This window comes from Danaus plexippus, chromosome 31, assembly GCF_018135715.1.
Source record: "Danaus plexippus chromosome 31, MEX_DaPlex, whole genome shotgun sequence".
Lineage (NCBI taxonomy): Eukaryota > Metazoa > Arthropoda > Insecta > Lepidoptera > Nymphalidae > Danaus > Danaus plexippus.
The window spans coordinates 1,958,451-1,983,460 of NC_083558.1; the positions used below are offsets into that span (position 1 = coordinate 1,958,451).

The 25,010-nt window shown below is 35.6% G+C and overlaps 1 protein-coding gene across 6 annotated transcripts; it reads right to left on the bottom strand.

Moving 5' to 3' along the window:
* Positions 1-472: 472 nt before the first annotated feature.
* Positions 473-24,687, bottom strand: LOC116778337 (uncharacterized). Of its 6 annotated transcripts, none has more exons than XM_061525783.1 (25): positions 24,341-24,559; positions 24,162-24,255; positions 23,459-23,626; positions 22,724-22,796; positions 22,213-22,319; positions 20,106-20,172; positions 19,737-19,868; positions 18,713-18,777; positions 17,689-17,734; positions 11,900-12,045; positions 11,295-11,348; positions 11,031-11,118; positions 10,696-10,807; positions 10,029-10,203; positions 9,578-9,742; positions 8,141-8,345; positions 7,324-7,474; positions 6,575-6,733; positions 5,895-6,029; positions 5,335-5,507; positions 4,288-4,435; positions 3,887-4,047; positions 3,391-3,475; positions 2,696-2,866; positions 473-2,091 (listed from the first exon to the last, which is right to left on the bottom strand). In XM_061525783.1, coding segments are annotated over exons 1-25 (3,048 nt in total). In that variant the 5' UTR covers positions 24,342-24,559; the 3' UTR covers positions 473-1,924. The 6 variants fall into 6 exon arrangements, with proteins under 6 accessions (XP_061381767.1, XP_061381765.1, XP_061381766.1 ...); XM_061525781.1 differs by having other exon boundaries at positions 11,031-11,115; positions 11,900-12,066; positions 24,341-24,558; XM_061525782.1 differs by having other exon boundaries at positions 10,705-10,807; positions 11,900-12,066; positions 24,341-24,558.
* Between the last annotated feature and the right edge of the window lie 323 nt (positions 24,688-25,010).

Consider the following 25,010-nt stretch of genomic DNA (forward strand, 5'->3'; position numbering starts at 1 on the left):
ATTAATTTTAGCTTTTAAATTACATTACATATGGTTATTACTCTCCGAATATGCTATTAAAGCACTGCTGATATTAATGCAATGACAGGTCTGCTCGCGGTAAGAAACACTCGCCTCATACACAGCCCTCCACCAGTTCTTCAATCCTTAGGTATGTGCAACTCCAAGCGCCGGTTTACACCCCTATTTGAAACTAATCAACTTCGTTAACTTCGAAAATCAATTGAAATGTTCTGAAACATTTTCCAGCCTCGCGGGTGAGTCCTAATGACTGCTAAGTTTTCGATAAAATAATAAAAAAAAAAATTGTACAAAAAAATGTGTAGGTACCTTCAACTATTGCTACTTGTAATAATCGTTTGCTGAAAACTGTTCATAATTTTTGTCGCTTCTTCAAAACTAACCCCAGAACCTCTCGAGTCTCTTGTTAATATTGAGAACAATTCTACAGGTGTAAAATAAAACCAATGTATACAAAAATGTATTTATTTAAAATCAATTAACAAACAAATAACCAAACGAGTTAACATTTAACTTTGAATGTTTGATTCTCGGTTACATTATTATATATGAAAGGTTGTCGAAAAAAATGATCAAAGAACATAGCCACGGATACCTACCTTGCTATTGTAAGTAAAATGAAAGAAATCCGCCTTAGTACAAGTTCAAAGCCAACCAAACACCGAAAGTATCAACGTTTTGGAATTAATAAAATTCACGTCCATACGTATTAACGTACAAACAGTCAGTGTTCGGTTTGGTAATACAAAATAGTACTAATGGTATCATACCACAGACGTACTGATACCAGAAAGTACAAACAGGCACCATAGACAAATAATCGCTCAAAGTGTAACGAGATACAGAAAAAACAACAGCCACATAACATTACAGGCTGCTGGAAACGATCTGTCAATCTAAATGTATAGCATATAACTAATGCATACATACTTAACAAATGTTACACCCTTATAAAATCGTCATCGAACACAGTTTACATTTAAAATGTATGCGCAAAACATAGTTCAGGAAAATATAACAACGAAAAACTATTAAAGGAAATATTAATTATCTGAAAGCAGTCATGTGGCCGGAAAGTCTGGCTAGGAGTCCCCATAGCAAAGTAAGCCAAGCCACATAATGTGATGACTTAAAAGCATAGCTGTATGTCATTCTTAACCAAATAAGCCCAAGACGTGTAAAATTATGAACCCCGAACCTTTCATGCTAGGGATGGGACTTAGCACGAGTTCAACAAACCGGCGATTGTACCGTCACTTGCCAACTCAAGCGATAAGTTGAGCACTGGACAAATGTAAATGCCTCTGTTTGTTATGTAGGAAATATCTAAGGACTTATAAAAGAATTGGTCAGTCACTATGCCCCATACTATAAGCTAAGGGACACAGATGGCGCCTCCAGTCAGTTACTATACATATATATATATATATAAAGTATACATTAACAATTTTTCACTGAACCCACACAATAAGTTCAAAAAAAAACTTACTACAAAATATATAAACAATGAAATTCTGAGCGGAAAAATTAACTTTGGAATCTTTGCATACGAAACCAGTTAACATATAACTCGGTCGAGACATATATAATATTAGAAGGATATTTTTACTTATACAAGTGTATTTCAAATGCCTCATCAAGAATAAACAAGGAGGTTGGCATACATTAATAAAACCTCTTCAGTGAGTTTATAAATTTTTGTCACAGAAGTAACGACAACGTATAACACAAGCACCTTGCTTATATTTTTTAACATATCACTCATGACCTTTGCACTTATCGCCATATTGTTATCTTAGTTGCTAACTTGACACATCCCTATGAAAGCTACCCACCCTACCGAGCACTTATTTCACATCATCACATTCAACACTATCACTAATCACTGTAAAATGTCCCATCACTATGACTGCATCATGGCAGCCAGTAGACCCGGCGCTTCCACTATATAGAAGCCGGGATCGACTTTCTCGCACTTCTCCACTGTGAGTTGCCCTCGGCCCTGGTCATCTATCTTCATGTACTGCAACGCCCGCGCCAGCTGGCTGTCGGATGGGTTGGCGGGAAAACCTGCAACACGTGTACACTACAGCTATATGATAAACATTATAGAGGGTCTCAGTTTAACTGAAGATATCAGTGTTACACATCAGATGTGGTCAAAACCGAGCTTAAATTGAGTATATTATTTTTGAAGACAAGTTATTGTTGCTATAAATGGCCAAAAAGAATAGTTGTTACAGAGGCTTAGTAAAACAATATATATATATACATATATATGCATACTGTGATGAGTACAGACTATATTTTCACAGTACCAAGACCAAGCCGACCTGGTCCATGTCCATCGTTTGTGAGAAGCGATCGCTTAGTTCTCTTGACATCCCATTCCATAAATATTTGTGGAAGTGTTAAGTTATATCTAATTATTACCTTTTGCTCTACGAGTCACCCACGTGGTATCTGCCATAAGCCCAATTCCCAAGTGCATACTATCACTATATATGTATATAAACTAGTGATGTGCTGGGTAAAATAACGGCTGTACATCACTGATGTATGTTCTTTTTCGTGAGCATGAATTCAGATAACTGTCAATATAACATAACTGTGCGTGTATGTGTGTGTGTGTGTGTGTCAGTGTGCGTGTATGTGTGAGTACGAGCGTACCAACCTCTGATCTCGGCGTGGCAGGCCAGTGCGGGCGTGTTCGTGAACTCCCTCATCATCTTCCTGAGCGCCTTGACCTCGACAGTGTCTACGTTGTTGTAGTCCACGTAGCAGACGGTCGCCTCGCTGGAACCGGCTGTATGATTGCACAACACCGCCCTGAAGTACTGAGGATCTGGATGTAAACATCAAGAAGGGAACTTAATATAATATATATGTGAGCCAACAGTCAGCGCCATCTATCGCGTGTCGCGTTACTTCACAATACACCTGTCATGAAGCGTTCCCGGGAACTACACGGACTGTACATACATTATATACTATGTGCCACTCTGATGTCTCAGCTACGTTCTCGCTAAGTTTAACGAAAACCAGTTAAGTTTACCAGTTAGTGGCAACAGGACACACACGTACCACAAATAATTTAAACAGCCAAATCAGAGTAATGACGATAGCAAGACATATTTTTTTGCATGCTATCTATATTTTGAAACGGTCCCATAACTATTTTAATTGTATAGAATTTTATATCTTAATATTAATATATAAAATTCTATTGAAATAAATTAATCACAGACGACGCAACGGTTTAATTGTGAACGTCATATTCATGTCACTGGTTCGATCCTGCTCGTGTCAAAGAAATTTGTACTTTAAGCAATGTGCTCAAGGTATAATTTAAATAATAATATATATTACATGGTGGACAAGGCGCCAGGCAGAGCTCCTCAATCTTAGGTAGATAGGGATCTTTACCGAGATCGCTCTTCACATAGGCTTCAATCTGAAATACAAAATATTATATATATATATATATATATATAGACTAGTTTTTAAGCGCGACCCCGTCTGTGTGAATATGAGTTGCGCCCAGAGAAATATATAAAGCTTGTGAATACAACATATCGTTAGCTATATATCAGCCTTTTCATTTTAAATAACCTAGATACGTGCGGCGCCATCTGCCGGGATGATTTGTGAATCTAAAGCATCTGAGGCGTCACACAGACGCGAACAAAAAAATGATTCAAATCGGTCCAGTCGTTTAGGAGTTCAGTGGCGTACATAAAAACAGTAAATTTATTTAAATAACATGAGTGGACGCTAGTACGTGTAAAGATATGTATATACGAGTGGAAAACCGGAAACGCTACGTATTCAGTTTGTCGTTGCAAACGTGCAATGTAACTGTTACCTGTTCCGTGACAGCCTCTAGCCGTTGTTCGTGACCGATGGTGGCGTCACACACCCCCAGCGCCCCCCCGCGGATTGTACTTATATCCAAAACGCACAACTCGCACTTGGCACTCGGCAGGTCATAGTATTTAAGCGAACTGTACATTAACGGCTCGCAATCTTAAACAGACAGACATTACTATACAGTTATATTAGTCATACTTTTTACAGATATAATTCACCTTCATGCTGAATAATGTACGTTATTGCATTTCAACATAACCACAGATTAAAAATTTTATTCATTTGTACAGTGACAGACTATATAGGTGAATAAAAAAATAACAATTTTTTGGAACAATCTTCTACGTAAGTATTATTCTTATAACCTTCCAGTATATATATTTTATCTTTCTTTACCAACAACATCCCCTCCATTTTGTTCAATCTTCTTCCACTCCGGTGAGCACAGCATCTCCAATTTTCTGGTTACAGATTCCTTCGTTTTCATCTCGACCAGCTCAACTACAGAACCGCTTTGGATGACCACAGATTTATCCTTACAGTTCTGCAATTTCACACAGATAATAAATATAATTTAATAATATAGTGTTATAGAACAAACTACACCTAGAATATAATCCGTATCTTAATGAAATTTATATTCTGTTTCGATTATAGAGAGACCACATTGCTATGGCAAAAATTATTATTATAAGATGTAAGCAAAACTTACAATTAGTATTATTTCAATTACTTGTCCTAATAAAAAAATATATATATTTTATTTTACAACAGATTTTGCTTATTGATTCCTAGTTGCGGAAGTGACGTCACCATTGAAGGTCTTATCCTCGTCTGTCGTGTCGTGTGTAATAAAAAAAAGAATGCTACGATTCAGGCGTAAATTTCAATGTACACAACTATAGCAGCGTTTCTCAAAGTGGGCGACGACGCTCCCGTGTTACCGCGGTAGTGAGAGACAGAAAAATGAGTGTAAAAATATCTAGTTTATAATATGTTATTATATTTAGTTAGGATAACTTGTAGTAATCAGATCTAAGACTTCCGCGGGTATTCATTTAAACGAAACTAATATTTTTCGGACCACTGCGAGTATTTTGTCATTTTGAACTGCGTACTCCCGATGTTTCGTTTAGTTTGGAGCGACCGTGAACGATATTTATCTCAGATATTTGTTCCATAAAGTTATAGCGTAGTCTTTCGGTAGGAGAAAAACGTGGGTGGCTGTACAAAAATGTTGATTCTAAAAGTGGGCAGGAGTCAAAATAAGTTCGGGGACCCCCGAATTATAGTAAGTACAATATTTGTGAGAACATTTACGATTTACAATAATAGAACCGTCGAAACTGGCCCAACATGGACAATCACCCGCCAATGATCAAGTATTGCAATCTTATAGAATTGCACCAATATTGGCCCAAATTGGCCCATCATGCCACTCACCACTACCAGCTCCACTTCATCATCCCTTATCTTCTCCAAGTACTGCTGTCCCTTCTCATTCAGAACAGTCTCCATATCTAGTCTGACGAGTGCCACCGGTGTCGGTGTATTCTTTACGTCCAACTCTTCAGGACACGGAGACAGCTTCTCTAACTCACTGATGACGGTGTTGCCTGTAACAAAATTCATATAATATTATATGTGGTTCTGTGACATAAGAGACGCGGCTGTTTGCAGTTTGGGCCATGTTATAACATAAATATTTTATGAATGTTATAAATTAAGCCTCGGTAACTCCAATGACTCACGCGTGACATCGATTTTTGGACTGAACTGAGAAATCCTACCTATAGGAAACATGTGCGTTGTTAAATAGACATACTAATTTGATTGTGCGAATTAATACAGAATATATAACCGAGTTGCCACAACCAAAATACATTATACGACGTGAAATGTTGCTAGCTTCTTTAATTCCTTTATTTTATATTTAATTATGACACAACAGATCTAATCTTATAGTATACTCGGAACACCCCTACCACGTGTCAATATCTCACCGTATTCTATAAACTCGATCATGTACTTGTTCTTCTTGAAGTTAGTTCTCTTACAGAGGCCGCGGTAGTAGTGGCCGTCCGTGTGTTGGCAGAGCACCGTTTGACCGGCTCGGGGCGGGTCTTTTAGAGGCAGAGCTAGAAAAACATATAATTATAGATAGTAAAACATATATGTATATAGATTAGTACATTATTTATGTTAAGTATCAGCTGTACTGCTGAAATAATAGCGGGCAGATCACTTTATCGTGTTAGTTTCTGTCATTAAGTCTCGCTACTTAGCACAGTGCTTACATGACGAACGTAATAATTTTATTGAATACAACACTTTATTTATAACTAGTTTTTGAAAGTGACTTCGTCGGTGTTTGCTTTTAAACTACCGTCAGAAAAAAAAATATTAATTTTATCTTTATCTAATATACATGTGAGCCAACCGTCAGCGCCATCTATCGCGTGTCGCGTTACTTAACAATACAACTGTCATGAAGCCTTCCCGGGAGCTACACGGACTGGAGATACATTATATACTATGTGTTATTCTGATGACTGAACTACGTGATTGGTAAATTTCATCAAAATCTGTTCATCTCTACGCTTAAGAGTAACATATGTGTATACATACATACTCAATCGCAAATATTCGTATTTTTTATCTTACTTGGATAGAATTAAGTTACCTTTCATCCCAGCAGCCACTCCGTCCTGTATAATTCTCTCAAAGACACCTCGGAGCTTGGATTCCGCGGGACGAACAAACATATCAAGACCTGTATTCTGCACTAGGAAGACGGCTGCCATATTTGATAGGGATGGTCGTGGCACTTCCGGTATGGATGCTAAAAATATATATCATATATTATGTCGGTGATAACAAATTGGTCCAGGTCAGACCCGAGGCAGCTGTACAGCAGTGTAAACAATAATGAGAGTCACCAATGCAAAGGGCTACGAAAATTTTGTCCGCTTTAGTGAAAACTATAATATCTTCGAAATTTTCAATTAAATTAATATAAATATATGGAAAACCTAGAAAATAGCGTGCCTGTATGTTAGAAATGAGAAATTATAAAAGCGCATTCATTTTATACTATTCCTAGCTGGTTGCGTTGAATCTTCGGAAATTAGGTGTGAAGTTATAAAAGAATCAGGACATAAAATAATATATATATATATATATATGTGTATGTGTATGTGTATGTGTATATATATATATATATATATATATATATAATTAAGGTAGAAACATATAAATATGAAACATATTTATTTGTAACCGACGTCACCGGCGAATGACATGACGTTTAACGGTATCAGTACGATAATAGTAAAACAAATACGATACAACGAAATAAAATAAAAAATATAAACATAAACTTCAAGAAATTTAGTAATTTGCTAACTAGATAGTATTATTATCGATGATTACCAGACGTTTTATCGACTTCATACTGTACGGCTGGTCTCCACCTGGTCACTTCCCCATCCCCAATAGCAGCATCCGTTTCCGCATTCCGTAATGATACTTTGAAGCCGTCACTAGTCTTCGACACCAACGTGCACTTCAGATTATCGCCCACCTGAAAACCGATTATATTATATTATATATATGTAGATATATATACATATATATATGAGAAGGTAGGGGGGGGACATATAAGCAGTTGTCAAAAGAGATCAGGTCCTTTTTTCGTCCGTACCGCGCGTTGGTGTGACAGATAAATCTATAGTAATTCTCGCAGTGTGTTTAAATCGAGATAGTTTGAAAGTTCTTAATGACGAGCATTTAAAATGTCAACCGTTATCATACTACCAGTAGTATTGAGAGATAAATATTAATGGCAACACTGATATTTTAAGTACAGATCACTGTCCTCACAAGTTTGAATATTGACTACACGGTGAGCTTTAAAATTTTTCATTCGTAACGCTTCACTTACAAAATATAAGCGTAGATTTGAGGCGGGCTTAAACTTATATATTACTGTTTACTACGCGTTCAAAATACGCCGACAAACTAAATTATAACCATCCTTGGATTTCCTCAATGGATGCCGGGATCCTGACCATACCAACATGTCAAAAGATCCCATAGAAAAGACATCGAACACAGCCGCTGGACCCTCCGCGGGCAGGTTCACGGTTACTCTGTCATGTTATCGGCAACATCGGTATAAACTAACGCGTAGTAAACCGAAAAATATTAGTTTCCAACGCCTCAGACCTCAATGGATTTAAAAATTCACCTGTACTCCTCTCGCGTTAAGCTGACAGCAGCACTCCGGTACTTGAAGGTATTCCGGTGGTAAGTCTACCATTCTGTCGTTGGTGGTCACATTTACCACCCTGCTGCAGTCTATTAGCGCGACACGATCACCTGACAGGCGCCGAGCTCTGTACCACGCGCGTTCCTCCGAGTAATACAACGCGAACAGATCACCCGCGCTCGGACTGGAAAATAATTAAGAATTTAATTTATAAGTCTACCCACCACAACGTGTGCTATGATAGTATTAGGCGGTGGCGTGGACGCTATAAATGCAAATAAGCACTGCTTACCCAAATAAGCAATGCTTACTACGCATACAACGAAACTTACATACATTGTTTAATACTTACATACATTTAATCATATATTACGCAAAACGAATTATAGCCATTTGGAGGACTTTCGTGGCTCAGGTAGCTGATAGATTCATAAAATATATAGATGTTAGTTCTGATCGGACTAGTGTAACTTTATGCTCGAATATTATCAACGTTTCAGACGGGGGAATTATAATGAAAATTTGATAATTTTTTTCAAACATTCTCTGTTTACCCAAAATCTATGAGCACGCCCCCGGTACTAGTGACGTGTCGGGGCCGGCAGTACTATATGCTCTACTACGCCAAGTAGAGCGTATCAGAACCGCAAGTACAGGATTTAAAGATGTCGCAGCGTGATTCGCGTGTCGCCACTAGCGAAATATTGTCGCAAACAAAATATAAGGCTCCGTACATACTATGTGAGGTTACAGATTGGTGAGGCAACGAACCGCTGGACATAGACTCATATTCTTCAACACAAAGATACGTTCCTGGCTGACAAGTTCCTGTCACTGTCATAGTTACATAGTGGGTAGTCCTTAAATAGTAAGCGGTGTTGACATAATGATTGAAATTTTATAATAAAGGAAGACAAATGTTTTCGACACGAGCGGGGTTTGTTAACCAATAGGAATATGATTTTTGTAAGCTAACCAGCGCCTTGTATGACAGTTAATTATATAGAAAAATTAATTTATCTTTATTTCGACTGAATATTATTTAATTAAGATTTTATATAGAAAACAGACAAAACAAAAGTTCAATGTAATGTCTGTATGAGTAAATTGAATATTATTCGAAACGATTTTGTAATATGAAAGCTAATAGTTTACGAGAGAAACGGAAGCTAGAAACAGTGGCGCCGTAACGCGTTACGTTACGTTACGGAACTGTCTACCCTCAAATAAAAAGTTATCACTTCAAAATAGCCTAATACGTTTTTAATTCCGAGACTTAATGAATGACCAGGATTGCCATCACTAAGATTAAGTCTAATCTTGTTCTTGAATGTTGGCAGCACTAATGCATTTTGGCAATAAGCTCGCATTTTGTGTATAGATGAACTAATATATATATATGTTTTTTGTACTCACAACACCGCCTCTCGTCCCTCACACTCCTCTCCAAACTCTCCACACAGCAGTTGGTAGTCGTGTTCGTTGGCTTCGTGCAGAGTCAGACATATGAACCCACCGGCCGCCTCAGATTCCACTGACAGTAACACTGTCTCGTTCAAGGATAACTTATCCAGCAGATATCTGGAAACGATTTAATATGTTATTAGGATCATTTCTAATATATATATTATACACTACACTACACTACAACACTTCAATTGTAATTCATTTCTATATATGCCATATGTGTCAATAGTTAAAACAAAAATCAATTACATTCTAGTAAAATTAATGTGCTACGTACAACCACACACACACACACACACTCTCTCTCTCTCTCTCTCTCACACGCACACGCACACACACACATACACATATTCTAGTTTGTTCAAATTTAGAAAATAATAAGACATATATATAAACCAACTCTTTAGGCACGATAGTCCTGGTCTTTGGGGTGACATCTTGTAAACTGGCCGGAGGTTTCGGCGGTTCCTTATCTCTTGGTTTGTCATCTGGTTTCGGTTTGGTTTCCTGCTTGGTTTCCGGTTTGGTATTTAACTTGTTGGATATGTGATTGATTGTTTCGTCTCGTTTGTTTCCTGGAAGTTTAATATATATATATATATATATATATATATATATATATATATATTTTATTTATTTAGTAAAAAATATCTATCGTTGACCTTTGGCCTATACATTTATTAAAAAAATTATCACCCTAATTATGTTCATGAATTTAGATAAAAAAAATTTAAGACATACATACATAAAAAATACATAATTACTCATAAATTATACTAGCTTTTACATGCGACTCTGTACGCTTAGTATTAGTCAATTTATATACAAATATTTTTTCATTAGTAAGAACATTCAAAACATGGTTTATTTGACACTAACTGATAGAGAAGAATTTTAGAAGATTGCAATTGATTGAAAATAATAAGAGAATAATTTAATCGGATATAGGCCTTAAGAGGACACAATATAAGTACATAGACTATCTATTAATATATTCTAAAGTGAATATAAATATATATATATTTTCACTGGCCAACCCTACAATATCTTGTGTATGTGACATACACCTGCATCACCTGCACGTTCTGGGCTTTCTTCATTATCATCACGTCTACCAGGACGTCTCATGTTTTTATTCTGGAAGCTACCGTTGTTCCTCGTTTGCTTTTGGTTGAAATTCTAAAAATAGATAAAATTAAATTATGTATTTAAATGACATTTTAGCGTAGCATAACTTTTGCGAGCATCATATTTAAATAATAACAAAAAAAAAATCTATTCTATTTTTAAAATTAAATCACTATGGAGGATTTCTGAACTGTACCGATGATAGTTCGAAAGGTCAATGGCAGAATACTGTTACCAAAAACAACATCTACCCTCTTTCGAAGTATATAAATACCTTTTTGGTTTTATTATTGACATCAGCCTTATAATCCCTCCTGTTGGACGAGTGAGGCTGACGGAGAGGGGCAGGAGTTGATGTACTGCTAAGATAGTTTGAATTAAAAATAGTACCTTAAGTTCTTTGGTTTGAAGGTAGTTAAGCATTTTTTTATATCTTAAACTACCCTACATTAAAAAAAATCATTTAAGCTGTATGTGTCCTTATACATTCAATTTCATACATATAGGTAAATACGATATATATATAGAAAATACTTACTCAGGTTCACCAGCATCAACAGTCTCTTTGACTTTCAACTCAGAGGTAGTAGAACTGAAAATACAAAATATAAAATTAACCACATACAGCAGAGAGCAATTTATTTGGCTGCAATATAATATAAGCGCACCAAGGGTATGAGAAATATTCAGACTTAGGTTGTAAATACATTATTTCTACGTAGTTATTCAGTTAAGTATTGTGGATTCCTATATTGGAAGCTCTCAGACAGCGCTTTGTAAAGACTTTCTAATGGTAGCAATTTGTAAGAAAACTCCTTCTTCAACATATCTTTAATATACCAAAATACGTTTACAGAAATCCAGTCAATTCTTCATTAATCAAGACGAAGGGGTCACCAATGAGAATATCAATAAAAACTAAGACAAAAAAAGGTATTTTTTTTTAAAGAACAAAAAAATTTAATATAAACGAAATCGGCAACGGTCTATGAGATTATGTTTTTTGGAAATTAATTAAATTTGTTTATATCAAATCACGTTAGACAAGCTTGGAATGAAAAAAGAAATGAAGGGTCCAAGTTGAAAGGAAACCTGCCCCCCACTTCATTAATGCTCGCGCGTAATGAGTTTCGATCTACCCACCACGCCAGATTATGACAGACATGTTTATGCCTGCGGTTCCAGTCGCTTTGCTGGCATCTCTGGCTGCAGTAGGGCGCCAGGCCGCAGTTCCCGCAGTACAAGTCTGCTACACCGCCGCACGATAGGCATGTCCGTGACGACAGTCGCTGGAGCGACGGTAGTGTTAGCTAGGAGAATATATATACGAGATACATTTATCTCGTTTAGACTATAGATATATACTCAAGTATAGACTATAGACTATAAAGCAATAGTTTAAAGCTTAAAATTTTTCGGTACATAAAGTAAGATTAACTATTGAGGGTAGTTATGCAATATTCGTAGTAAGCCTTGAAACTAGACTTATATTGATTGAATTTATAAGCAATAGAAGATTTTTAACTAATCTTCTTAAACGCTTCTAGAGTAATCAAAATATTTGGCAAGATACCATCATCAGCGCTTGAGGTGCATATTATCGGAAACAGATAGGGATGGTCTCATAGATTCTACTATATGATGGAAGTGGGAATAAAGGATGCTCAAGTTAATTGTGTTAGAAAATATGTATTATTAAATATTGTATAGTTATAATGTATACATATTTGTATTATTAGATTTTTCATATCTGTATCATACACATATTTATACTAATATTGTTGGTGCTAAATCTGCGTTTTATTAAACTACAGTAAAACTACATCAATTTGATTAAATAATTTTAATAGGGACGCTTTATTTTTAATATGGCCTTCATCAGTGCGAGGACTTGCACAGTATATTCTGCCAGTGTCGGGTAGAATGGGGACTCTTTGATATGTAAATAATTTTTTCATATATGGAATACAAAATTAATACAGATAATACAATATCAAATATTTATTTAGACTTTCGCCTGTTTGTTGACAAAAATAGATCATCTTGGCCATTAATTTCTACCGTTTCCTACAAATCTAAAGTTAAACAAAAAAAATTAATAGTTTCCGTAGCTAAGCAATAGATGGCGCTACGAGATATACTTCAACGCCATCTACTATCATTATATTCACCAGTTGCCACTCGCTGAGGCTAGTTATTCCTATATATGTACAATTATTATAGTAGTTGCTGTATCCCAAAGACTATCGCTTCAGCATCATTGCCTGGAAAAGGTACTGGCAATTTTGTTTTCTAAGAAAAATTATAGCAGAACCTTGGGGCGGTAATTATTTTAACAATTTTTTTTTGGTCTACCCTCGTTTCATACTTCTATTCAGTCCCTACTTCGAGGTCGGAGCAAGAAGGTCCCATGATAATAAAATACATAGCTTTAAATATATTTAGTATCGGAATACAACTGTTTTCATAACGCAATAAAATACTGATATACCCTATTGTCATGCAATGGAAAACAGGTGTGTATATATATATATATATATATATACACACCTGTTTTCCTGTTTTTGTTTTATATATATATATATATATATATAATCTTAATACGCAGTGATGTTTTTTCACTGTCCAGTCGTCGTGACAACCTTATACCCAGTGTTGAGTGTCTCAGTGACTATAGGGTCCTTGATAACAATACATATTTAGAGAACTTCCGATTCAAAACAAAACCCAACCTAACAGTTTTTAAGTATTTCAATCAAACTTTCTACATACGATTAAGACTCGTAGAATAACAAAATAAAACAATAAAAAAAATTAAATTTTTATTAAATAACAATCTAGCCGACTAAACGATAAAAACAATAGCCTAAATAAATAAAAAAATCCTAAACTAATGTAAATAATAAAAATTTGATAATTCAATCGGGGATTTATAAAATTATTACAATCGACATTTTGTTATGTTAAGTTATCACATTATTTTGGTCAAAATTTCATCAAATACTTACTTATAACAGAGCGCACAGCACACGGCGGTCGTCTCTACGAGTGTACATCATTCATAAACGAAGACCCCATTAAACGTTCAAGTCTTATAAAAAATTACGTGCGAAGATTTTTTTTTGGGGGGGAGGGGTCTCGGGTTTAAAAATTCAGTACAAAAAACGTGACGTGACGTACAAAAACTCCAAGTCAATATGCTTATAGGAAAAAAACGATTTTACGATTAAAATCACAGCAGACATTTAATTTTCTCACCGCCCAGTGTCGCGTCGAAGTCCTTGCCTTTGATGACCGAGGCTGATCGTTTGTCGATTAGGATGTGGAACTTGCCTTTGTTAAACTGGGACTGTTTGTCGACTACCCACAGCTCCGTATTGAGACCTGGATTCTTATCTTCCAGGAGGTCGAAGATAATGTCCAGGCCGTCTTTACAATCGGGCAGAATGTTTGTCGGAACCTTCAATATCATCTTCATGTAGTCCTGATTGTCATCGATTTTCAAGCTGTTCGCGGAATCCTTCTCGGACCTGTTCAAGCCGGTGTAATAGAATATTTTACTCTCTCCAGCGTTCAGTTTGAACTGACTGAATATATTTTCGCTGTCAACCTCGTTAATGGACTCCTTCTTTTCCACTACATTGGCGGAATTCTCTCTAGACACATGCGTATATTCTGGAACTTTGGAATCTTCTTTCGGTGTACTCTTAGAAGCAATCTTCTCTAATCTCCGTTGTATGGGCTTAATCAGTGACTTCAAATGGCCCAATTTGAATTGCACAAAGTTATCGTCGATTTTAGCATTGAACCCATCGCTGGATATGACTTGCGCTGATAGCTTGTCGATCTGCAGGACCGCGTCAATCTTCACCCGGCTGCGGACTGTGCTGATTTTTCTCCAAAATTTCGTGCGCAGTCTCGGATTCTGTGTCTGGAGAATACCAATAACATCGTCCGTGCTCTTATCGGTTTTAACTAACATGCTCACGATGCCCACGGCTCCCCGGAACTCTGTAGCTTTCAGTGCGACGTCCACTTTGTAATTTATATTTGGTATGTTCCTCTCGATCCACAACCTCGATGGCATGTTTTGGCATATGATGAAGATGACGCCGTCGAATAGATACATGTCGTGTAATTTCGGTATAAAGTCGTCCCCATCAGATCCTTGTGCTTCCACAACGATGTTTTCTATCGTCCTCTTTATGGTGTGGAATAGATTCTCATCCACCCGTGTCTCTGGATAGTTCTCCGGCCCGACGTACAATTTCAGATCGTCCTCAATAACATCGCAGTAGTGATTGGCTCTGATTTTGGTCAATTGGGAGTTCAGTACCTCAGGCTCGAGCAACATGTACATGGCTTTTAAAATTTTGTCCCTAACCTTCTTCGTATTCTCGTTCTCGCTATGTTTCGCATCAAACACCTGGGACTCGTCCAAACTGACGTCACGTTTCTGTCTGTCGATGACACGGAAATTGAGTTTCTCTCCATCGCAGGTTGGATCAAACTCAGCGCTCTTGATCACCTCCAAAGACTCGGGCTCGACGCCAAACTGACGTTTCTGTTTGCCAGCAACGTCAGAATAATACTTCCAGCAGTCCGGCCTCAGATTGGGATATTTACTTTTAAGCTGCGCCAATATGTACTGAGATTCAAAATGTGACAACTCCTTCGGCAATCTCATGACCACCCGCGTGTATCTCACCAAACTCTTAATATCTCTAAAACTTAACTTAAGACCCGTAGAATTTATAAGTTTAGGTAATATTTCAGTCAAATAGTCCTTCGTTTCAAGACTATCACATATGTATATCACAGCTCCGTTAGAAAGGTAAATGTCTTGGAATTTTGGTATGATCAGATTATTAAACTTCTGCATCTTCATATCCTTGTGGAGGAATTCCTTGAAGAGGTGCTTCAGCCGCCGTATGTGGGTACCTTCCAGCTTATTTTGGGGATATCCCTCCAGTACTATGGCTACTTTCAGCTCGTGTTCTACGTGTAAGTAGTTAGTACGTCTGTGGTACGCTATACCTCGGTTGCTATCTATATTCAAATTGCTATTTCTACCGATGACTAAATTCTCGCTACTCTCGATTATGGACCCGGTCGCTTCAGACATGGCGACCGCTGACGAGCTAACTTCAGTTATTTCCACGCCTTCAGATTCGATAGTTTCCATATTCTTGTTATCAGTCCATTCGCTGTCATTAATTTTCTCATCATCGTCGTGACCGTCCACAAATTTGTCAATTTCCACCTCGTAGGTCTTCCTCTCGTCGCAATCGCTCTTCAACTTCGCTTCATCGGTCTCGGATTTGATTCTCGGTGTGGTCTCCAGGGACCTCAGCTCGTCCAGCAGCTTGGCCCTGGACGCTACGCTGGATAGATCCTCGCACTCAGACATAAAACACTCGTAATATATTTCAGTATAGCCGGACAGCTCGAACTCCATCTGGCTGTAATCTATGACGTTTTTAAAATTGGGGCCCCGAATTATTTCACCAGATACCCTATCCACCAAGAAAGACGTAATTTCCACGTCGTTCACACATTTCTTGGAGTAAATCCTCCACAGATGAGTTTTTAACGTCGGATTAAAATATTGTAGAAGCTTAAAGGCATCCGGGGCGGAGGCCGGCCAGCACGACTTCGGTATTTTGATCACAGCCAGACACAGCCTTTTCACTTTACATTTCAGATACGTCAGATTCGTGCACATCCGTTCTCTCAGACCGGGCGATATCCTGAATATCCAATCTCTGGTCTCGGCGTCCTTGCAGATACACACTATGGCGCCTCTATTCAGGTAGTAGTCTACAAACGACGGCGTCTCCTTCAGCAGGCCGGCCTTGAACTGCATGTTGATGACGTCATTGATGCTCCTCTGGAACGTTTCCATTTGTTTCAGACGCATCTTCAGCTTCGGATATCCGGCTAAAGCTATTACAATTTTCAAACTATCGTGTACTATGTCGTCATAATCGGAATGCCTCAGCTCAATCAGCCTATTCGTCTCGTCCTCGTCACTATCGCTATATATGTCACTATACTTAAAATCAGCAATTTCGCTCTTCCTAGCTACAATCTTACTGAATTCCGACTTAGACCTATCCATCCCATAGAGACTGTACGACTTCTCCGTGTCAACTTTAGTTTTTTGTGACGACTTCTTATTGCTTCTATCCTCCGAGCAAAGGACACAAGTGGACGGGGTGGAGGTCCCGGAGGTATCAGGGCCGATCCAACGTTCGCAGGAACAAGAATTCAACGCCCTCTACAAACAAAATGTTTCATATTGTCAGCGCTCGGGGACTAAGGAGAAGCGTCATGCACTTTTTTATATTTTAAACTAATCTCCGGACAAAACATCGGGGCCACCAAATGATAATCATGTAAATTTTGTCTCAAGTTCGTACGGTCGGATGTAAAGATTTTGCGGACATCCGTTACACAGCTCGAGAGGTTAAACTGAAGAAACCTAAATAGTGTTTGCTATTTTGCATTCTCAAGTAATTTATCATAACACGAGAATCAAACGTACGTCCACCGTGACATCGAACGTAGCTTACCGTCTCCTTAGAAACCGATATTATATCAAGCAGACAAAATTTAAATTGCATTTAAGAGAATGTCGTTAAATGTGCATAAATTTTTGCGGTAGCAGACGAAAACGCAATTTTTAAAATCTATCAATATATATATTTTAATATTCTGTTAATGTTAGTATGTTGTGGTACGGTTAATAATTAAATAAATGTATATATGTATACATTTTAAAGCCATGTGTGAAGATTTGCGGAGAGTAGGGGGAGGGGAGTAGAGGGGGGGCAGTCTAGACTCTAGACCCTTACAAACCTTGAATCCATAATAAGAGCTCAAAAAATTTTCTTTACGAATAATTCCTAGTACACATTAATATCACTCACCGAATCACCAGCAGCCGAACTGTATGTATTGTCAGGCTGGTCGGATCTGTGAAAAAATATATATTTAGGGAACACACATTCAATTTGAACCGAACCTTAAAATTCCCGAACGCACCCGAAGTGACGTCACAGCGATGACATCTGGTTTGCTCACTTTTACGCGGGAAAGTATTTTGTCGACGTGACTTGTGTCTTTGTAAATTGAATTTAACTTATTTAAGATGTTTTGATCTAAGATAATAACAAGTTTGTTCTAGTTAAAAGTACTGGCTTTATGAGACAACTTTATCTTTTTAATAATTTTGTTAGAAACCTAATGTAAATGTAAAATCTTTGGAAGAGGCATCGATGGACATTTGTTGTCCATTCACCCAAAAACTGTTATACTGATTTTGGTGTAACTTAAATTTTAATAAAACATTAAAATGAGAATTTTTCTTTAATCACACTATTAAATTATCTCCGAGCTTAATCCTGAAGTCAATGCGGACGATTCCGCAGGCAAAAGCTAGTAGACCCATAACACATATGCAAACCAAAAATGATACATGTGTTTTAAAATCTAAGAAATATTTAGTCGAACGAATCGACTGACAACTTTTAAGACACCAATCATAAAAATCCTCTTTCTGAACATAAATAACTGTCTTTCTTATACCAAAAAAGCAAACAAGTGATTGTGCGATACAAATTGAACAAGTCCGTCTCTCCTTTCAGAGTAATTGTCTATGGAGTCTTGTCTATGTTTCATATCAGAGACAAGTTCCATAGTCCATACTAATCTCTTAAATTCGTTCCTTGTACTCTTGGGTGCATTATTAAAGAGAGCAGATATCAGTACTGGCCTGTTAAATATGACCACTATTTTCTACATGAGAAATACTATGTTGAAATCTTACAATATATATATATATATGTATATATATGTATATATATGTATATATATGTATATATATATGCATATATATATGTATATATATGTATATGTATATATATAAACCATTGAAATATCAATTGAGCTTACTTGTCACTTGTGTTCCTAACAACAATCCTTCCGTCTGGCAGAATACACCTACTGGATTTTGACCCCTGTAATAGAGTAAGATGATTAATCGGTCATAAAAATTTAGCCATAATAAATTTCCCATATTGTAAACCGGGTGATGGCATATAAAAAATATATTGATTATAATTTTCGAAAAACAAGTACACGTTTAAATATTTATTATGTAATTTCTGGCCAAAGAATATATATATATGTATATATAAGACCTAATATTTAGCAATTCTCAATATTCATGTAAAGACATACTTTATTCACACATCCCACTCAAATAAAACCCGAAACAAAAGTAACAATTGCCCAAAATAAGACAGACGAAATGTAAGAATTACCAGACTTTGTAGGTGATGTGAATTTTTTTTTAAGATTTAGGCTCTTCAAAATATTTTTTTATTGATAGCTGATGTCACAGCAACGTATTAGTGCTCAGTCTGTGAGACAACAAATTATCATTCAGACTGCATTACAAATGATCAAGCCAAATTTCTTTTTAACGCCAATGTAGACTCAGCCTAGAATCAATATTTTTGCTGGCAACATTTTAACAATATATCCTTATATCATGTAATGCTATCTTTAGGAATAACTGTAAAAATTATTGTCAGTTATGAAAATTTCTATTCTCATAAGTCTTTTATTAACTATTTAATTTACCTTTTTGGTATTATCCCAGAATATTGTGAAGTTTCAGTGATTTCTAAATTACACTCGACTCAAAGTTTAAAAATTATTTTCTGCATAACAAAAACAGGTCGGGATATATCATTAAATCGGTTATCATAGACAGCCCTGACATTGGCGATACAGGCTTGGCCTAGTGTGGACGTAAAAAATCATTTTAAACATGTAAATGGACACATTAAATAAATATTATTATTGCGTTAGGATTTATACTACTTTAAGTTGAACCTAAACAGTTTAATAACTACCGTGTAGCTAAGATCGCCTGGACAGAAGATATTGCTTTGATACCGTCAAAACTTACACTCTTCTTCCCTTTATTGAGCAGCAGCATCTGTTGCTTGCAGCGGAGCTGGGCTTGCTGTAGCTTGAGCTGCTGGAAACGCAGCTGCGTCAGCTCCAGCTCCAGCTCCGTATCCAGCACTTCATCCAGGCCCTAATGTCATCCCGACGGAGACTTTAATTGTATATATGTAACACGAAACTCAATATCCAATAACATTATACGTACATAAGTTTTAAATTCCTAAAGTATGTGTTTTAAGCAACTTTGTAAATACTTTTAGACTGAACAAAAAACTATGAAATATATAACAACCTATCACAGAAATGTACTAAATAAAAAGGTAAGAGCGGAATTAATATATTACATGTGTCACTAAAACATATTTACCAAATCATCATCATTCATGGGGTCGTCCAATTCATTAACATTTCCATTTGTAAACTCATCAGGCTTTCTGTAAAATAAAAAAAATAATTATATATATATTTAGAGCTTTGTTAGTTAATATCATATTAACATTTCCTTCAAGCGATGCCCCTGATAACAAAAACAAAAACCACTCACAACAATCTAATTCATAGCGAGTTATGTTCACTCATTTATTGGAATAGCTAGCTGTAGTTGTAAATTTACTCTTGAGTAGGTTAATTTTATAAAATACGTGACAAAAAAAAAATGTGACAGAGCATTTAGAAAACATTTTACAACATCGTCAACCTACACGCTATTCACGTTACTTAATATATATAAATATTTAACAGCAGTACTTTCAGAATATTGAATCATAACTAAATGATTGACGTGATTAAAAAATTATCTTCTATTTTTGACTAATAAGGCAAGCAAATTAAAACACACACACAAACAATACAAAGTTGAATTTTGAAATTATTTGACAGACACTTTCACCAGCTTGTACTTGCCCTGCATTTTCTCAATACTACGTAATTCATTAGCATACTATGTACTAATTATCTTTCAAGTTCTTTATTTTCGAAATGACGGAAGGATCCTAAACTAAGCTTTTAATTTATAATTTAGGTTGGAAGAAAAACTATACTTATAATATGTTAGGGGAGGAAAATACGCTAATGGGCCAGTTTTGGCTGTAATTGTGAAAATATATGCGTACTATAAAACTCACTTGGTTTCGGTTTTATCCATGGAATCAAAATACTTTTGTAACATCATATTACGACTCATAATCCACAAACGCGTAATTCCCAAATTAATTTTATTAATGTGAAACTTTCATGATTAATAATAACACAAACTTTTTACATCACTGACAAAACGGCGGAGGAACGCTTAAATGCAGAATTTAAAATATTATAAATGTAACGCTTCAAGCGCTTTATACTCGTTGCTGTTCTACTAAACTATTCAAGTATAAAGCGTTTGAAGCACTTAAATATAAACTTTTAAGCGATCGCCATTTGTTGAAGTGACAGTTTTTTTTTTAATTTACCGACATTAATTTTATTAAGATTGATATTATAGAGTTTATAAACTTACTAGTTATTGCTCGCGACTTCGTCCGCGTTAACTCCAGTATTAGAAATGTAGAACTGACTCGGTAAACTCTGTTCCACATTAAGGTAGTGGAAAAGGCGATTTTGTATTCGAGTGATTTTTACTTTTTCGTTCGGATTGTATGAAAAGTGTCCTTCGTCCGTCTCCCGTTTTTAATCTACATCTCTACATATTTTATAGTCCACACGGTACAGTCGCCCTTGATTTATTAATGATTTAACTCGACTTATATATATATATAAATTAAAAATTAAAATGTCCTTTAAATTCATCAACGATTTTGTTTTTCTCAACACCATATTATAAATTAATATAGTCTTATAAAAGATTAACTTTACGCAAATCGATATAATTTAAAAGCATTGCAAATTTTTTTAACACAATAATTATGAGTTACAATGTTAAAAACGTCTGCACAATACATTGAAATCTTTTTGAAACTATTTATGATGTAAATTAAGATATATATATATGTATATATATTTATATTGTTCTGGATCAAACAATATTATACAAGATTTAGGCCACAAAAATTTAATAAAAACTATGTATTCTAATGAGGCGCCAGCCACAATATTTAATTAATTCAAAATAATCACGCAACCTGGCAACCCCGATCATTCTTTAAGGGGGAATCCCTAGACATTAACGTAATCTTATTTCAACTCGAGCTAAAAAAAAAAAACAAGCGTTGAATTGGAACAAACGTATTCGAAAATTAAAATCAGTTTTAAGATATCAAAGTATGACAAAATTAATAATTTTAATTAAAATAATATTTGTACCACTTGTATTCGAGAATAGTAAAGAAAACTGACCGTTATTCAACAGGTGTGTCATATTTGTCAATGCTATGATTACATTACACATTTTTTTTCGTCCATCTATCGCATGTCGCATCAGCTGATCGTGTAACATTTATATAACTAGCCACATGTTGGTTATCTCGGTGTAATCTCACCTCCTCCCTTTGCTGCTGACGCTCGCGTCGTCACGATAGCTGTTAGATTCCCTGGGTTTCATTTTCCTTGTGTCTTCCCTTGATTCTCTTGAATCTTGATTACTTTTCTGTCGATTAAATATATTTTAATGAGTAACTAATCATTTGTGAATAATACATATCATAATATAAGAAAGGTTTATAATTTATTAGCTATAAGCATAGTAACTTAAGCTGTTTCACACATAGCTTTGAGATATTTAGGAATATGAGTGTTGCGAGGCCTTTATATTTTGTACAAAAATCTGTTTAATTCGCAATAAAACATCCCAATCCTGGCTTGATTGGTTTCAGACGCAATGAGAATTAAATGGCCTCTGAAAGACTGGTGCGGAAGAAGGTTCTTTACCACAGCTATTTCTCAAGAAAACCATAATTTTAAACGAGCCGAGTTAATAAAATTTCCATGTTTACATATATATAATATTCCTAGTTCCCACTGTTGTATGTAGCCATATAAAAGTTCAATAACCTTATGAGCTATGTTAATGTTAAGTCGCAGGGGTTCAGTCTTGTTCAACTTCATCATAGCCAGTTTCGCCTCTCTGCAACAAAGTCAGCATTAATATACTAGGTATAAGAATTTTCATCATTTCTTGTATGGCCAGACTGTAGGCTTTGTTACAAGTTGTGTGATCTGACGGGTAAAAGCTGACTACAAAGTTTATATCACTGTCCGTTACGGCTACATAAGCCCAAAGATTGTTTTAGCATTCCAAGGATCCACTGTGCGGGTGCCGGGTCCATCGCGTTGCAGGGAGAGGAGCTTCAACAGCGCCTGGGACTTGAGACCCAGGGAGTAGGTTTAAGGGGTTAAACGCTCACCTCCACCGTCCAAGCTCCTCTCTCTACCTAACCAAATTTGAAACAAACCTTCTAGGGCTGCCTTTGAAGTATGTTCTATAAATTAAAGTGGACTAAACAGTTTTGGATATCTTTACCGACACACAGATTATTCCTGTCCACACCAAACTTACTCAGCAGCTTATATGAATTACAGATACTATATTTTTAATTAACAACTATTCTTAATGTTTCTTCCGATTACCTCATCTTAGAAACATTTTCTTATCTACACTCATCTTAAAGACAAAACAATAAATTGCTTACCATCAGTTTGTTTGTAGTATAAATATATATATGTCTATTCAGATAAACTTGAATTAAAAATGTTTTTAATATAAACCTCTTTGGTTAATTTACATACCCGGGTGTTTCGTATGTTATCAGAGCATATCTCTTGGCTGGATCTCGACTGACGTGTACTTTAACAAGAGTGCCGTACTTGGAGAAGGCGGTTGTGAGACCTTCCTCGTTCAGAGCACGGGATATATTTGTTACGTATAGTTTGCAATGATCCAATTGTACACCTCCTCTGGAAATAGACCAAAAGTAGACAAATTACTTTTAGTAAAACATATATATATATATATATATATATATATATATATGCTACAATTGAAAGTTTGTATGTTATGTTGTCAATATTCACGCTAAACTTATGTTCGATGAAAAATCAATTTTAAATCGTACATTTCTCTACATTTAATATTCTTGAGAAAATGATAAGATGATATTCTATAAGGTTTGCGTAATAAATGATAATATATTAAATCTCAATTTAATATATAATTATTATTGTTATAAAAATCGTATATTAATTTAGTGATTCTATTTTCCATTAAATGTTAATAAATATTATATTATCCATAACATAGAAGCCAACTGGGTTGCAATATCTCAAAAATCTTGGACACATGACTTGGAAAAGACGAGTTGGAAGACGCGATACTGTAAAATTTGCATGTTCCGATCTTGAATCACTTTGTTTTAATGTATTATTATCTTTTCTAAGTTTAATTTTCAAAACAGCTATATATTTCGGTATTAAAAGTGATTTATGTACTAACTGCGTTTCCTCGTCTAGATACTGTGCATCGAATGTATTATCAAACTCCTCACGCTCCCACTCCTGGGGCTGATAGCGACCGCGAGACGCCATCACTGGAATCATAAATATTTATTATTACAAAATTTTATTTTAATAAAACATGTGCATTAGTGATAAATACACTATTATTGGCTTAACTTTAATGTTAAATTAAGTTCCTTTGAGAGTATTATTATAATTATAACTTTCAGATTACATTTATTAATTTGGTTTAGTTATAAATCAAAAAAATTCTATAAGTAAAACGGGTTCGCGAAATTTTGAAAGCAAAAAATTCGTTGGCGCACATGTGAAAAAAAATGTTATTAATCCTTTTTACATTTTGTTTATCACTCTTTTACTATAAAAATATGATATTGCAATAGATTTTTGACTTACCGGTATAATAATGTCGAAAAAAACAATTGAAAGGTGAAAACAAAAAATATTATGAAGTTAAGAGTTTGGCCAGTGTTGACTGGAGTTGGTACGGTGTTGCAACTTAAACCCTGATTTTCTTTGAATACCCCAATTAACCCATATTAATAGTAAAATTATGTTATGGAAATAAAATGCACTTAATTTGAAAAAGCAGTAAATCGATATATTAATAAAGAAAACAAAGTTTCTTTAAAATACAGACCACAGACTCAACTGCAAATACATTTTTGAAGTAGAACAAACTATTGTTAGGGGTTCTTTTAAGTGACTCTAAGGTTCGAAAATATTATTATTGAAGAAATATGTTTTTATGTTCTTCCATTAGAATAAGACGATAATATTCAGTTACAAAAATTCGTAAATGTGTGAAACAGACGTCTCGTTCTTA

Excerpts from the sequence above, each read along its gene's own strand:
- LOC116778337 (XM_032672309.2), bottom strand. Across the intron at positions 19,869-20,105 it reads CCATGAATGATGATGATTTG|GGCCTGGATGAAGTGCTGGA; the intron begins GTAAATATGTTT and ends GGATGACATTAG. Across the intron at positions 17,037-17,688 it reads GTTCGGCTGCTGGTGATTCG|AGGGCGTTGAATTCTTGTTC; the intron begins GTGAGTGATATT and ends TTTTGTTTGTAG.